The following is a 13737-nucleotide window of genomic DNA, read 5'->3' as shown; positions in this document are numbered from 1 at the left end:
TACTATGGTTGCCCCCACTTTTTGCTGATGTTTCACAGTTTTCGACTTGGACTGGCTGGGATCCTGCTATCCAGGACCCCAGCCTAGCTGCTTTCTCCTCTAAATTGATTGCATGTACTTTAGGTACACTCCAGATTGGATTCTAGGGTACCTTTATAAGTCCCTAGTATATGGTATACTATGTACCTAGGGCATAGGTACCCTAGAGGTCTCCCAGGGGCTGCAGCATGTATTGTGCCACCCCTGAGAGACCACTGAAACTGACACCACAGGTCTGCTATTGCAACCTGCGTAAGGTGGTGCATGCACGCCTTACTTGCATATAGGTTTGCTACCTTATATCACTACACATATAGACCTATCAGTCACGCCTATGCCAGGCTTTATCAATCCTGAAGGCAGGGTGCTGCGTTGTGTGAGAGGGTGCCCATGCATGAGCAGAGCCCCTCTGCAGCCTTCGGAATATATCCCCCGGGGTTGTTAGTGATGCAGCCAAACCATATATACTTAAGTGCATTGTACCCTCGCGGTAAATGCTAACTTTAAAACGGCTGCATGGAAACATGTCGTGTTTGGTTTCAAACACCTTGGAATTATATCTCCACGCCAGTTAAACACCTTGGAATTATATCTCCACACCAGTAACTGGTGTGGGAGGTATGATTCCACCCTCCTAGAGGGAGAAATATGACAACACTGGTACACCCTGTACCAGCTTTACAGACCCTGGCATCAAAAAATGGATGCTTCCAGCCATAGTCTGCCCTCCTGCTGCTGAGCTGAGCTCGAGCAGGGGAGGCTGGACAATAGGCTTCCTGTAACGGAGATGTAACCACCTCCCAGACAGGCTTTAGTGCATTGGGGGCTGGGGGTGCACTCTGAGAGTGCTTTGATGTCTTTTCACTGGGGGCACATTTGGTGTCCCTGTACATAGTCCAGTTCAAACCGGTTACAGGAGACATTGGCTCCTGCTCTGGCACGAAACCGGACAAAGGACATGGGTGTAACCACCCCTCTGTCCTCACCCTCCTATAGGTGGGTTCCCAAAGTTTGTCCCACCCCTTCCTTGGGTATAAAGTAGGTACGACTGACTACAGGACTTTAGATTTTACCTGGACTAACCTCTGCTACAGAAACCAAATACTTTGATGATCTACACTACGCTGGATGACTGAAGAATCTCCCTTAGAGTAAAGGAGTTACTCCACTGCTAAGCAGGCACCTAAACGCATCTGACTGGTCTGCATCTCCCGAGCTCCTGAGGACTCCGAAGATTTCTGCAACACAGGAGGTGGGTTCCTGAGGTCTCTCAGGTTGATCTGCGCTCCCAGCAATCCTGAGGCCCGTATCCCTCGTGGGGACCATGCAACCAGAACCCTTGTGCACGTGTACATTTGCAGCAGCATATACTTTCTGGCGATCCCTGAGGCTGTGCTTTGGGCTACTTGTAGTCCTGGCCCCAAGCAGTAATTCCACCAAAGATATCCGGCCTACATTCCACGAGTGTTCTGTGGGCTGGTATTATGTGTTTCCTCTCGAAGTCCCTTCGCGATCCCTGGTCCATTGGCCTGTGGGTCCCTGTGAAGGTGACCGTAACTTTCCGTGGGCTTTCCTGGTTGCTCCAGACGTGCCCTGACTCTCCATTGCTTGGAGAGTCCCCAGGACCTTGCTGGTCCTCACTGAAGCCTCTTTCCTCTGACTGTGTGGGTTGCAGTTGCAGTTGGTGTTCAATCCGGACACTGACCCCCCAGCACTCAACACTTTGTGCTCTAATCTCATAAAGAGATTAGTAGAGCGTGTTTAGTAATAAATACATATTTTCATAATAACACGTGTGGTTCTCCTTTCATTTGGTCAGTCATGAGGTTATAATCTGGTAAACCACGCTGTTTTACATTCCTTCGAAACTTAGCCTGAAGGCTGCTCTCCACAGCTACCACTAGGATAGCTTTCAATAAAGGTTGCATTTAACCTAATCATCAATAAGGGTTGTTTGGACTGGTACAAGGTGCTTACTATAATTAGTGGTCAGCATATACCAGGCCAACTACTCACAGCCGAGAGGAAATCGAGGAAAGACTATAGCAAAACCATTAAGTCCAAACTATCGTATACTAATAAGGAAGTATCATTATGAAATCAAAATTGCTCAAATTGCTTACTTTGATGCTAAAATTAACCAAGCCTTCAGTTCCCCGGGAAATATGTCAGGTTGTTGAGGCTCTATTAGAGCCATCCTCCAGTGGCTCCATGCCTGAACCATCAGTGTCCAGGTGTAATGAGCTGTCCAGATATTTCCCCCAAACAATCACATATATATCTAACTTTTCAAGGACACTAGCCCCTCCCTTAAGAGAAATAAGCAGGAAGATTGGTCTATCAGTAATTACCTTTGACCTAGTGAAATCAGGTTCCCAAATGGACCCTGTCCCTCCACGCATCTTTGCTAAAGCAGTAGAACACATCATGCCCACTCTGACTGAAGTGCTTAATCTTTTGCTAGCAAAGCAAATTGTTCCGTTGGCATGGAAACATACCATGGTTAAAGCCCTAATGATAAAGCCTACACTGAATCCTGTGCGTCCTGAAAATTACAGACCCATCTCGCTGCTTCCTGGTCTGAGCAAAGTACTTGAAAAACATGCTAACCAGACCCTGTCAGAATTCCTAAAACTTATCAACACGCTTCATGAAACTCAAACAGGATTTCGACCCTGGCACAGCACAGAAACCGCCCTCTTGGCGGTGGTGGAGGAATCAAAGAGGCTGCTGGATCAGGGAGACTCTACAGCTATCATCCTCCTTGATTTAAGCGCCGCCTTTGATACTGTAAACTATAACATCCTTATGGAAAGAGTTTCTTGTGTGGGAGTTTCAGGATTAGCCCTGAAATGGCTTAGCTCTTTCCATAGAGCCAGGACCTTCCATAGTTTTGAGTTCCTGCACCTCTGACATTCTCCCTCTGAGCTGTAGAGTGCCTCTGGGCTTGTCATTAAGCCCTACGCTATTTAACCTATATATGCACCCATTGGCAGACATTGTATAAATATTTGGGATCTCCATAGTATCTTACGCTGATGATATCCAACTGGTTCTCTCTCCAAAACAGGATCCGCAATCCTCCTATTTGGGCCCCTGTATGGAAAGAGTTGCCAGTTGGATGAATAAATATTGCCTCAAGTTAAATGGTGACAAAACTGATCTAGGAAACAACCTCAACTCCCACTTAAGACTGGGCTGGCCAGTCGCCTCCCGCCCCCAAGGTGGTTCTAAAAAGTGTGGGAGTATGGCTCAGCAATGTTGATGGAAGCCCTGGCTACTAAGCTCTCTGCCAGCTGCCATGGCATTCTAAAAATGTTCTGCAAAATTCTGTGTCTACTCCCCCCCCGCTCTCCAGAAGGCTTGTAGTCCAGGTGTTAGCATTAGAGCAGCGCCATGATTGGCTGGAGAGGGCAGCGCTCCAGCAGGCACTGGAGGCCTTGCCTGCTCTCCACCATGCTGTCTAAGCCAGCTAGGTGGAGAGGATTGAAGTGCGCATGTCACACTGGCTGTCACAAGACAGCCGGCCAAAGTGACATGCACACTTTAAATAGGAGTGACTGCCACTCTTCCCCTACTGCCAGTCAGCAGCAAAGGCCCCTCCCTCAAACACTGCTCGTGCTGGGAGCAGTGAAATAGAAAACGGAAATTCATTTTAATACAATTTTATTTTTCATCTCTGCTGCACTAGCAGCAGGGGGGCAACGCTCCTCCGCCCTAATGGGGGTCCGCCGCTGTTTAATGTGAAAAGACCTTGGGAAACTGATAAAGAAGGCGCAGACAGGAGCTGTCGCCACTATCCGAAGAAATTCTTCCTTTGTTGTGCCAATCCTCAGAACGAGGTTACGCTTACAACACAGTGCAAAAAATGTGACGTTGTACAACATGAAATAAACTGACAGCAGTATATTAGAAATGCATGTACTTCAGTTACCGTACTAGGATTTTAATAGTCTTTAGGCTGGTTTAAAATGACATATAACAGTTCAGTAATAAAAAAAATGCAATGATACATGTTAACACCTTCGCCCCTGTGCCTATTTCCCCGCAGTGCGGGCGAATTCCACGCGTGCGTGATTAGTACGGCCCCCGGCCGTCTTACGCACACGCTCACCATGACGTCTGACGGCTGGGGGCCGTCCGACGCACGGAACGGGTTAAGGTATATAGAAGCATTGGTGTTTTCGTAATACATTCAATGGTCTTGAAAGGAACAGATGCAAGTAAATCTACTTTCCCAGGCTCTTTTCTTTTGCCAGGAGGCAAAACCTCGACAACAATTCAATTGCGTAGAGTCTGATTATTTCCGTCTCAATTTCTTCATTATCACTATCTTCATCATCATTAAATGTATTAAGTGGATAAGCAGGACAACCCATTATTAATGCAACAGTGATGGGTGATGCCATAGGCCCCGATTACGATTTTGGCAGCCCAATGGACAGCCAAAGCCGTGGTGGTCCGTGGACCGTCCTACTAGTGGTTGGCCCGCCACATTAGGACTGTGGAGGTTGGACCACCACTGGACCACTGCTGGCGCCAGGGATTCACGATCCCTGGTGGTTGTGCAGCGGTCTGAAGCCCCTAATATGCTGACTGTGCCGCTGCGGCACCGCCAAGCATTTTAGGAGTTTCCTCACCGCCACACTTTTCATGGGGGTGCAACCGCCATGAAAAGTATGGCAGTGAGGGGAAAAAGGGGGCCCTGTAGGCCTCCTGTTGCCTCTGTGCCACGGGGTGTATGCGGTGCCCCCCTGGGTGCATGCACCCTTAGTTCCTGCAGGGAATAGACTTTGACAGTCCATGCCCTGCAGGAACTGCCTTTGACGCTCCCATTGTGGTGCACCGCCAAAGAACCGCCGGCCGGAGTAAAAATAAGTTGCACTCTTGCTTGCAGTCTTTAATGACTTTGGCAGTCTCAGAGCAGGGTGGCAGCATGACGGCCTCACTCTGAGACCACCACAGTCATAATAAGGCCCTTAGTTTGATCAATACATATATGGTAACCACAATGAAAATTATCACAATCACAACTTTAAATATTTTAATTCTCCAGTTCCTGAATATCTTTCACAACCAAGATAAGAGTCCACTTAGGTTAAAATTAAATACATTTGAATTTCATTTAATTTCTTAACACTATTCTTAATGTGGTTTATAAGTTCTTGTATACTATGTGAGGTGTTGGGGAGGGGCATACAGCCCACTGAACCTATTATCGCACAGACCTTTCCTTTGGCTGCCAGGAGGTAATCTAAAGCCATTCCGTTCTGGAGAACCATGGTTTTCTGGGCATCTAACTGAGCTATAATGAGCAGTAATCAAATCCAGTGAAATGGTGTTTGCTTTGGCTAGCACCTCTAGTACTTTGGCATTGCGCGAAACCATACATAGAAAATGGAATGAAAAAGAATCAATTTAAAAAAAAATCTCACGGTGGACCTGCTGTCCTGGAAAGAGTGAACAGCAGCATGTCAAATAGCAGGAATGACATAACCAGAGTAACAGACTTCAGTCCCCTCTTGAAGCAGCTATGGACAGGCTTTACTTCCTTTTCAGATGAAGTGAGCACATCCTTCTCAGTGTTGATGTTTGTGAAAAAACGTACCAGTGGGGAGCTGGTACTCACAGGGAGGAGATATAAAACCTATTGTCTCTATGACAAGTGTCACATTCGTGTGGCCCACAAAGACACTTTGGGGTTTATTTATGAGCCCCTGCATCACTTTTACACTGCTGTTGCGTCACTTTTTGTGTCGCAGCGGTGGCGTAAAATATGTGCCACGCTGTGCCCTATTTACAAAGTGACTCATCTAGGAAGATGTGTCACTTTGTAAAGCCCTGCATCAGGTATAATGTATGCAGGGTGAGCATTTCCCCGCAAGTAAGTGAAATCTATCAGATTTCACTGCGCCACTTCTAGAACGCCAATGCGGCAAAACCTTACGCCAGCCTTATGGCAGGCGTAAAGGTGACACAGTGCCATACCTCATGCATTGCTGGAGTTGCAACATTCTTATGACACTACTCCAGCAATGCATGGATTTTGCATCGACAGATGCGTCAGGATTTCTGACGCATCTGCCTATCCTTGCAGCATGGAGTGCTGTACATTAAATTCAGACCATCCATCATGTTGCAAGGAGGGCACTGACGCTTCAATGTCGATGCATCAGTTTCTCATAAATGAGGCCCTTTGGTTGTCCTCTTAGCCATGCTAACAAACCAATCCCCTTTTTGATATAGCAAGATGAGTAACATCAGGTTGGAAAGGCTGAAATGTTGTTGTGGGCGGGGCAGCACTCTTGCACTGGGAGGAATGGATCCACATCGCTAGACCATAATACAAAGCAGCTGTGATCAGCAGGACTTGGTAGGCCCCCCACCAAAGAGGTTGATGGCTGGGGAAGACCCAATCACCAGACAACGGGAATGGAGTTCAGCTGGGAACTCAGGTAATGCAGCTTGGACCTGAAAACAGAAACTATTGGGGACACCATAAAAGCATGTGTTCACAGTATTGTAAGACTGCATCATGATTCAGTTGTAAGTCTAACTTAGCAGCAGAGATGGGAGGCTTTGAAGGCATCATCATATGGCATCCCATGAGTAGTTCTTATAGGCTAAGATTGATTTTCCATGTCTGTACAGCCCTGATAGATCACAAAGCTTAGGATAAAACATCAGGCCACTTTAATTTTATCTCAGAACTTATCTTTGGTATTTTATTCTTAAGGGTATGGTTATTCCTTTCCACTTTGCCTGCTGACTGTGGATGATATGCATTATGGAAGTGCGGCTCTATTCCTAAGGCCTTGCAAATCTACTGCACTACACCTAAAGTGTGTCCCTCAGTCACTCGAGAGGCGACTCAGGATTTCAGATCATGGGGTAAAATCCCTAAGTCAGTGCTTTGCAATTGTGATGACTTCCACCCACCCTGAAATGATACAGACTATCAGCAGGACATATGAGTATGAAGCACACCTCGGCAGTTGGATGAAATCCATCTGCAGGTGCACAAAGAGCCCCCTAGGAGGAGAGTGAGTAGCTGGGTGGTCTCAATCCTTTCCCAGCATTATGGGACTGACAAGTGACAGAAGTGGCATTGATTTTGGGCTATAGAGGAAAGAAACGGTGCGTGGTTACGACATGTAACATGTCATCCCTATCGACATGGATGGCTCCGTGATACATCTGTGCAAGGTTTGGGAGTAGACATTTTGATGCAATGGCACACCCAGTACTGTCCCTCCACACCCCTCTGGGTCCCTTTCACATTTCTGATTGATCCAATACTGTCTGTCACTCTCAGCGGCTAGACAAATCATTCAGAGAAGGCACAGGAAATAAATCAGTTTGTGTATTATTTCTGGCTATATCCGCATTTTCAGACAATGAGTCCACTCTAGCAGCTGAATCAGCCAGCACATTCCTTTGGATACATTATTGTGAGGATACTGAATAGCAGCACACTTCACTGCAGCGATCTGCTTTGGTAAAAATAGTGCAGCGAGTACAATATGGGCATATTGACCATTTATTTATTAAACTTTGTTTATTGATTAAAATCACACTATTACATTACATGATTGAATGACACATTGCATACTTTCATCAAAATATCCCAGTTGAAACATTAATCAAGAGTTGCTCATTACATATCTCCTACCAGTCTCTCTTGCCTTCGCATTTCCAATTCAGTTGTGGGTGACACACAAAGATCTCCCCTGTGTTCGTTCCACCGTGACCACTTCTTATCCCATTTCTTGGGGCACCCGAGCCTTATAGACCTCAGTCTCCGCCAGCATACATCTATCCATTTCTCTGGCCCATAGGGTGACACGAGGTGGGCGCATGTCCCCCCAGCCCCTAGCCACTTCTCTCTTAACCAGTGTGTAACCCAGCGTTGTGAATTGCCTTTCGACTTCTGTTAGGTCAGTAGCCTCCCAGATGTTCAATAGCCCGAGCTGTGGTGTAAGTGTTATAGCTTTCCCCAGGGCTGTGTGCATATGAGTCGTGGCTCCCTCCCAAAGGGGGCGTATCTTGGGGCAGGCCCATAGTGTATGGTACATATTGACCATTTTTAATGAGGGTCCCTGTAGATGTGTGGAGAAGTGTGGCTCAGGGGTTAGAGGCGGCAGACCTGGAGCTTGAGTTCGGCCCGGGACCAGGGTTCAATTCCCCGCCTCGGCGGGTCTTGGGCTCAAAATTCCACGGACTCGTTAATTCTCGCTCCGGTGCCTTCTCAACTCACGGGTTCACACTCTGCGACTCTGGGCAATAGCTTGCTTAATCTCCACAACGGCCCCTCGCGGTGGGATGCCTGGCTTTCACCTTGTGGATACCCTGCTAGGGTTATCTCACAGGGGAATACCAGGACGGGTTCCCTAAGCAAGTGCTGAGATGCCCCAGGGTAAGTCGTGCGCTATATAAGTTTCATTCATTTCATTTCATTTCATTTCATTTCCCTTTGCTTCTAGAGAAGCCCAAAGCCATGCATTACTCCAAATTCACACTTGAGTCTGTGTACACAGCCATGATGCAGGTACAAGTGAGTGCAATGGGTTCAGCCACTTGTGCAGATTTAAGAGAGCAACTTTCTACAATCTGGTATAACATGCATACACACTGACCCGTGACTAAGACGCCTTCTTAATTTCTGAGACCAGATCCTTCAACATAATACATCAGTTTACAGTTAGAAATGGAATGTCAGTTAAATCAATGAGGGGCTCAGTGTTAATGGCAGTGACAACCAAACAGGCATGGGGTTATCCCTTCCTGAGGGCGTTCAATAGAGATGCAGCGACATGAATGGACAACGGGTAACAGTAACATGAGAAACAGACAATAAAAGTTCAAATATGGACAATCTGGCTGCATAGAGGCGCTGGGTTTTGGTTGTGAGAAGAAGAGCATCAACGCCATGGGGCACAGAGACAATCAAAGTCGACCTCAATATAATATTTCAGAGGCTTCAACAAGATGGGCAACGGACGCCACACAGCAGAGACATGGTGGAACCACAGCCGCAACTGGGTTGAAGGCTGCGGAGTAGCAGGCTGACGGCTTTTCTGATCCCATTGGCCTTGGACCAATACCTAAAGGGCAAAACCATTTCATTCATGACAATACAAAGTTCACAATATTCATGGACCCAAGCAGGCGCCTAACTCAATGCCTGTTCTTTGTTGTTGTACAAATGCACTTTCAACCTCTCTAGACCACTGCAAAGGTTCAAGGGTGTCTTTCTTGACATAATCTCACTGGGGCTTTCCTAGAGCGGCATTTCCCAGGATTTATTGTCTACAGTGCCCAGCCATACCCACCCAGGAAAGTACATATTGGGAGACAGTGACTGGTCGGGAAGTTTATGAATGGCTTCAGTGCGATCAGGTGCCAGGTAGCAGTCTCACCAGCAGAGATTTCATAACCAAGGTATCATGCTGGGGAAAGCCAAATCTGCAGTTTTTCTGTTGAAAGGTTGTGCCCCTTTTTAGCCAATTCGAGGAGTAGGTGAGTCTAACTTGCACTGATCTAAAGTAATAGAAGCCAATTAGAAGTCATCAACGTACTGAACCAAAGTAGAACCGGGGGTGAAAATCAACATGTTCAGATCTTTCTTTAACCGCATCGCTGCTGCGGTTATTTTTGCGCTACGCAGCTTTTTTGCAAAAGCCACGTTAGATGACGAGCTCAGCTCGTCATCCGCACACGCCCCCCGTGGCTGATGACGAGCTGAGCTCGTCATCAGCATCGAAGGGGTTAAAGCTTGGGAGCTGGTTGGCAGTGACGTCATCAATTCTTGTTGAAGCCATCGCCATAAAAGTTGAGACTCCTGAAATGAGAATGTGTAGAATGATACTCTAGGTGTATTGGCATAGAGAAAGAGGCAGAACAGAGGTCTACCATGGTTAACCATTTGGGATTTGCGGATATAGATGAATGGGTGGTGAGAGGGTTGAGGGCCTTGGGGGAAAGTATGGATTCACTAAATATTTATTGCATGAAAATCCTGTATGAAGCTGCACACATAGGGTTTACCTGCTTTTTGGTATTTGGACAAAATATTGCTTTAAGAAAATATCAGGAGACGGAAATATTAGAAATTAAATATCGTGACATACAAATAACATGCGGTACAAATATCATTGACAAGAATATCGTTTTTGAGGTAAGTAGTATTGTAAATAATATTGATGTTTTTATTTTCGTTTTCATTAATATAGTGATGAAAAGGCGCTAGGGGGTGCAGCTACTGCTCAAACAGCCAGGTCTTGAGGAGTCTCCTGAAGGACAGAAGTTCCTGGGTCTGGCGCAGCTGTGTGGGTAGGATGTTCCATGTCTTGGTGGCGAGGTAGGAGAAGGCTCGCTATCAGCGGTGGTCTTGTGGATGCGTGGGACGGCGGCGAGGGCAGCGGAGCGTAGCTGGCGGTTCCTGCAAAGAGAGCGTTGCCATAGTCCAGTCTGCTGCTGACTAGAGACTGAGTGACCGTCCTTCTGGTTTCGGTGGGGATCCACCTGTAGATCTTGCGGAGCATGCGGAGGGTGTGGAAGCAGGAGGAGATGATGGCGTTGACTTGCTGGGTCATTGAGAGCGATGAGTCCAGGATGACCCCCAGGTTGCATGCGTGGTTGGTGGGTGTGGGTGCTGCTCACATGGCAGGTGGCCACCAGGAGTCGTCCCAGGCGGAGGGGGTGGATCCCAGGATAAGGACCTCTGTCTTCTCTGTGTTGAGTTTCAGGCGGCTGTTCTGCATCCAGTGGGAGACGGCTCTCATTCCTTCGTGTACGTTGGTTTTGGCGGTGGCAGGGTTCTTGGTGAGTTAGAGGATCAGCTGAGTGTCGTCGGCGTAGGAGACGATGTTGAGGTTGTGTGAGGTTTTGTGCACGGATGATGTTGGTGAGCGGACACCCTGTTGTGTGGGTGGGGTGTGTTGCCAATAATGGCACTAAGCTTTTTATTCGATGAAAGTCATAAATATGCACACAAGCGTACGAGTGACTCTACTATAATCTATATAGTGTTCTATGAATCAGGTTTATGTTATTTTTACTGCCCCATAGGCCTGTATGTCCCATTGTGGTGTTATGTCAGGTGTATCCACAGCTACAGCTTGGCCAGCAAGAAAGGGCACTTCACTCACCTCACTTCAGCTTTTCCACCTTCCTAGATAAACTTCACCCCACCCTACTACCCTACTGCCCAACTACATTCATTCTTACCTTCATGGTACCCCTTCACTGACACTGGGTTCTTGAACTGTAAGTGGAGGGTGGCTGACATCACTGGCTCTGCTCTTATCTCCCCTGCCTCTCCTAATTCATACCCCACTCCAGACCCCCCAGTGTTCTCATAAAGCCTACCAGAAGCTTGGGGTCAACCACAGAGCATCCTTGACATCCTCCTGCCTGACCTCACTTCCCCTCCCCATCCAGGACCCGCTAACCACCAACCCTGCTGGCCTCAACCACCCAGTCATCTGCTGGCCCCTGAGCAAAAACTCGTGTCGTCATAAGGGAGGGCGCGTATGCAAATACGGGATCAGGGTGTCGTCCAACCAGACAGCGGAGGTGCAGGCTTATCGACCAATCAGGGTCAAGGTTGACCTGGGGTATATACACAAGGGTGCGTCACAATGCCTCCCGTGGGTATCACTGCGGCTGCGGGGGCGCAGGCGGCACTGAGCTCAGTCGAGGACAGCGAGAGAGGGCCGCAGCCGCCGCCGCCTGGAGCAGCACTGAGCCCGGCCGAGAGCGCCCGACGCACCGCAGCGGTTCACTGCAGCTCCCGGGTAAGGGCGCACGCGCTTCTATCAGCCTTCATTCCACTGACACCCATCATTCTCCCTGCACTGACCGTCGCACGACTTGTCATTTACATTATTTTTTCGTTGGTTTCTTATTACTGCAGAGTGGTGTGTCGGAGTTTGTTAGTTAGAAACTAAGGTGTATGGTAAAAATGACCCCTTCCTGTTTCTATAAGTATTATAAGTACAAATTCGTCCTATATTATCCGGAAATATTCTTTTTTTCACATATTGCGTATTTTTAATGTGGGTATTTACAATACACATGTATTTATCACTCCATATATTTCAGGTCGTGTGTGATTACATTGACTAACACCTTAAAATACATCAAAGCAATGAGTTGTTACTTGTTGTATAGTGCAGTATGTTTTTAACATTCCATTCAACTTCAGAGAAGTTAAATGGAATGTTCTCAGTGGTGAGAAATCCTATTTTATCGGTGACTGCTTATTTATGAGAAAGTATCCTGTTTCTTTCAGACAGCACCCATTTTGGTGATGTAATCCTCTTTCTGGCTGCAATATATGTTATGAGGCCATATACAGTGAGTCAAAAGGCCACACTGAGTATTTGTCAGAATGATTATGGAATTTTCAGATTTGGCAGGTGGTAAGAGGTTGTTTGTGGGCAATACCTAAAATTGGAGTATTAGTTTGACCAACTTATTTGTATGTTTGTAAAGCAATGAGTGATTGTCTTAACCTTGTGTTTTTTTTCTCCAGGCTATAAGGATTTAACGTTTACGTGAGGAGCAATCTATCTCCTACCATGTCTAGTCGTGGAAAATCTGGGGGTAAAGTTCGAGCTAAGGCCAAGTCTCGCTCCTCGCGGGCTGGACTCCAGTTTCCAGTAGGACGTATTCATAGGCTGCTGAGAAAGGGGAATTACGCTGAGCGTGTTGGGGCCGGAGCCCCTGTGTATCTGGCCGCTGTATTGGAGTATCTCTCAGCTGAAATCCTGGAACTGGCAGGGAACGCTGCCCGCGACAATAAGAAGACCCGCATTGTCCCTCGACACTTGCAGCTCGCCATACGTAATGATGAAGAACTCAACAAGATGCTGGGTGGGGTGACCATTGCACAGGGAGGGGTTCTACCCAACATCCAGGCTGCGCTGTTACCCCAGAAGATCCAAGCATCCAGAAAGTAGGGCAGAAGCCAAAAGACCTCACGAGACACCTGCCTATCCCAAGGCAACTGAAAGTTAGAATAGGAAATTGCATTTCTGGGGGGAGATAATAAAAAAAAATTCCAGCTTGGAATGCTATAATGAATACGTAAACTAAATTCTTCTGTTTTTTATGTGAACCCCCTGACACATTGGTCAGATGGCCATTCTTAATCAGAGGAAGATGTTTATCTGAAGTGTTTCTGTCGATTTGGAGCCGCTGTAAAAATTTTCTGTAAACAGCTCAGGCCTTATTACGATGTCGGGTGGAGACACCATTGGGGAAAGGAACCGCCTGACCTTAGGTTGGCGATTCTGACCGCTGGATTAGGATGCGACCGCCCATAGGCCAGTCACAAACATCCATTTGTCACTGGAAGCTTGTGCAGGGGCTGAAAAGGCCCCCAGCACAAGCTTCCATTGACAAATGGATGATTGAAAACATCCCTGCACCGGGTGGCAGGCACTTCACGGTGCCTGCCACACGCTTTCAGGGATGTTTAGGGGGTACCTTAGGTTACCCCTAAACCCCATAGCAGAGGGCCAGGGGTGAAGGGGGCCCTGCTAGGGTCCCCAAAGACACTTTCCGACAGTCTTTTCATGTCGGAAAGGCCGACATTAAATAGCTGTCTGAAAGAGACATCATCCTGACAGTGGAGCCGAGCCTCACTTCGCTGTCATTAGGGGATTATGGTGGCTTCCGAAGCTCCAACTG

General features: G+C 47.4%; 1 protein-coding gene across 1 annotated transcript; it reads left to right on the top strand.

The window, feature by feature from the left end:
* The first annotated feature begins 11751 nt into the window (after positions 1 to 11751).
* LOC147693055 (histone H2A type 2-B) lies at positions 11752 to 13004 on the top strand. Its single transcript, XM_086936873.1, has 2 exons — positions 11752 to 11837; positions 12578 to 13004. Exon 2 carries the CDS (start codon positions 12624 to 12626, stop codon positions 13002 to 13004), a length of 381 nt encoding a protein of 126 aa, XP_086792999.1. The 5' UTR covers positions 11752 to 11837; positions 12578 to 12623.
* Positions 13005 to 13737: the final 733 nt, after the last annotated feature.

The sequence above is a fragment of the Lissotriton vulgaris genome, chromosome 9 (genome assembly GCF_964263255.1).
Source record: "Lissotriton vulgaris chromosome 9, aLisVul1.2, whole genome shotgun sequence".
NCBI lineage: Eukaryota > Metazoa > Chordata > Amphibia > Caudata > Salamandridae > Lissotriton > Lissotriton vulgaris.
This window is presented reverse-complemented; position numbering and strand designations above follow the sequence as displayed.

Coding starts and splice junctions, on each gene's coding strand:
- LOC147693055 (XM_086936873.1), top strand. CDS start 12,624: ATGTCTAGTCGTGGAAAATCTGGGGGTAAAGTTCGAGCTAAGGCCAAG.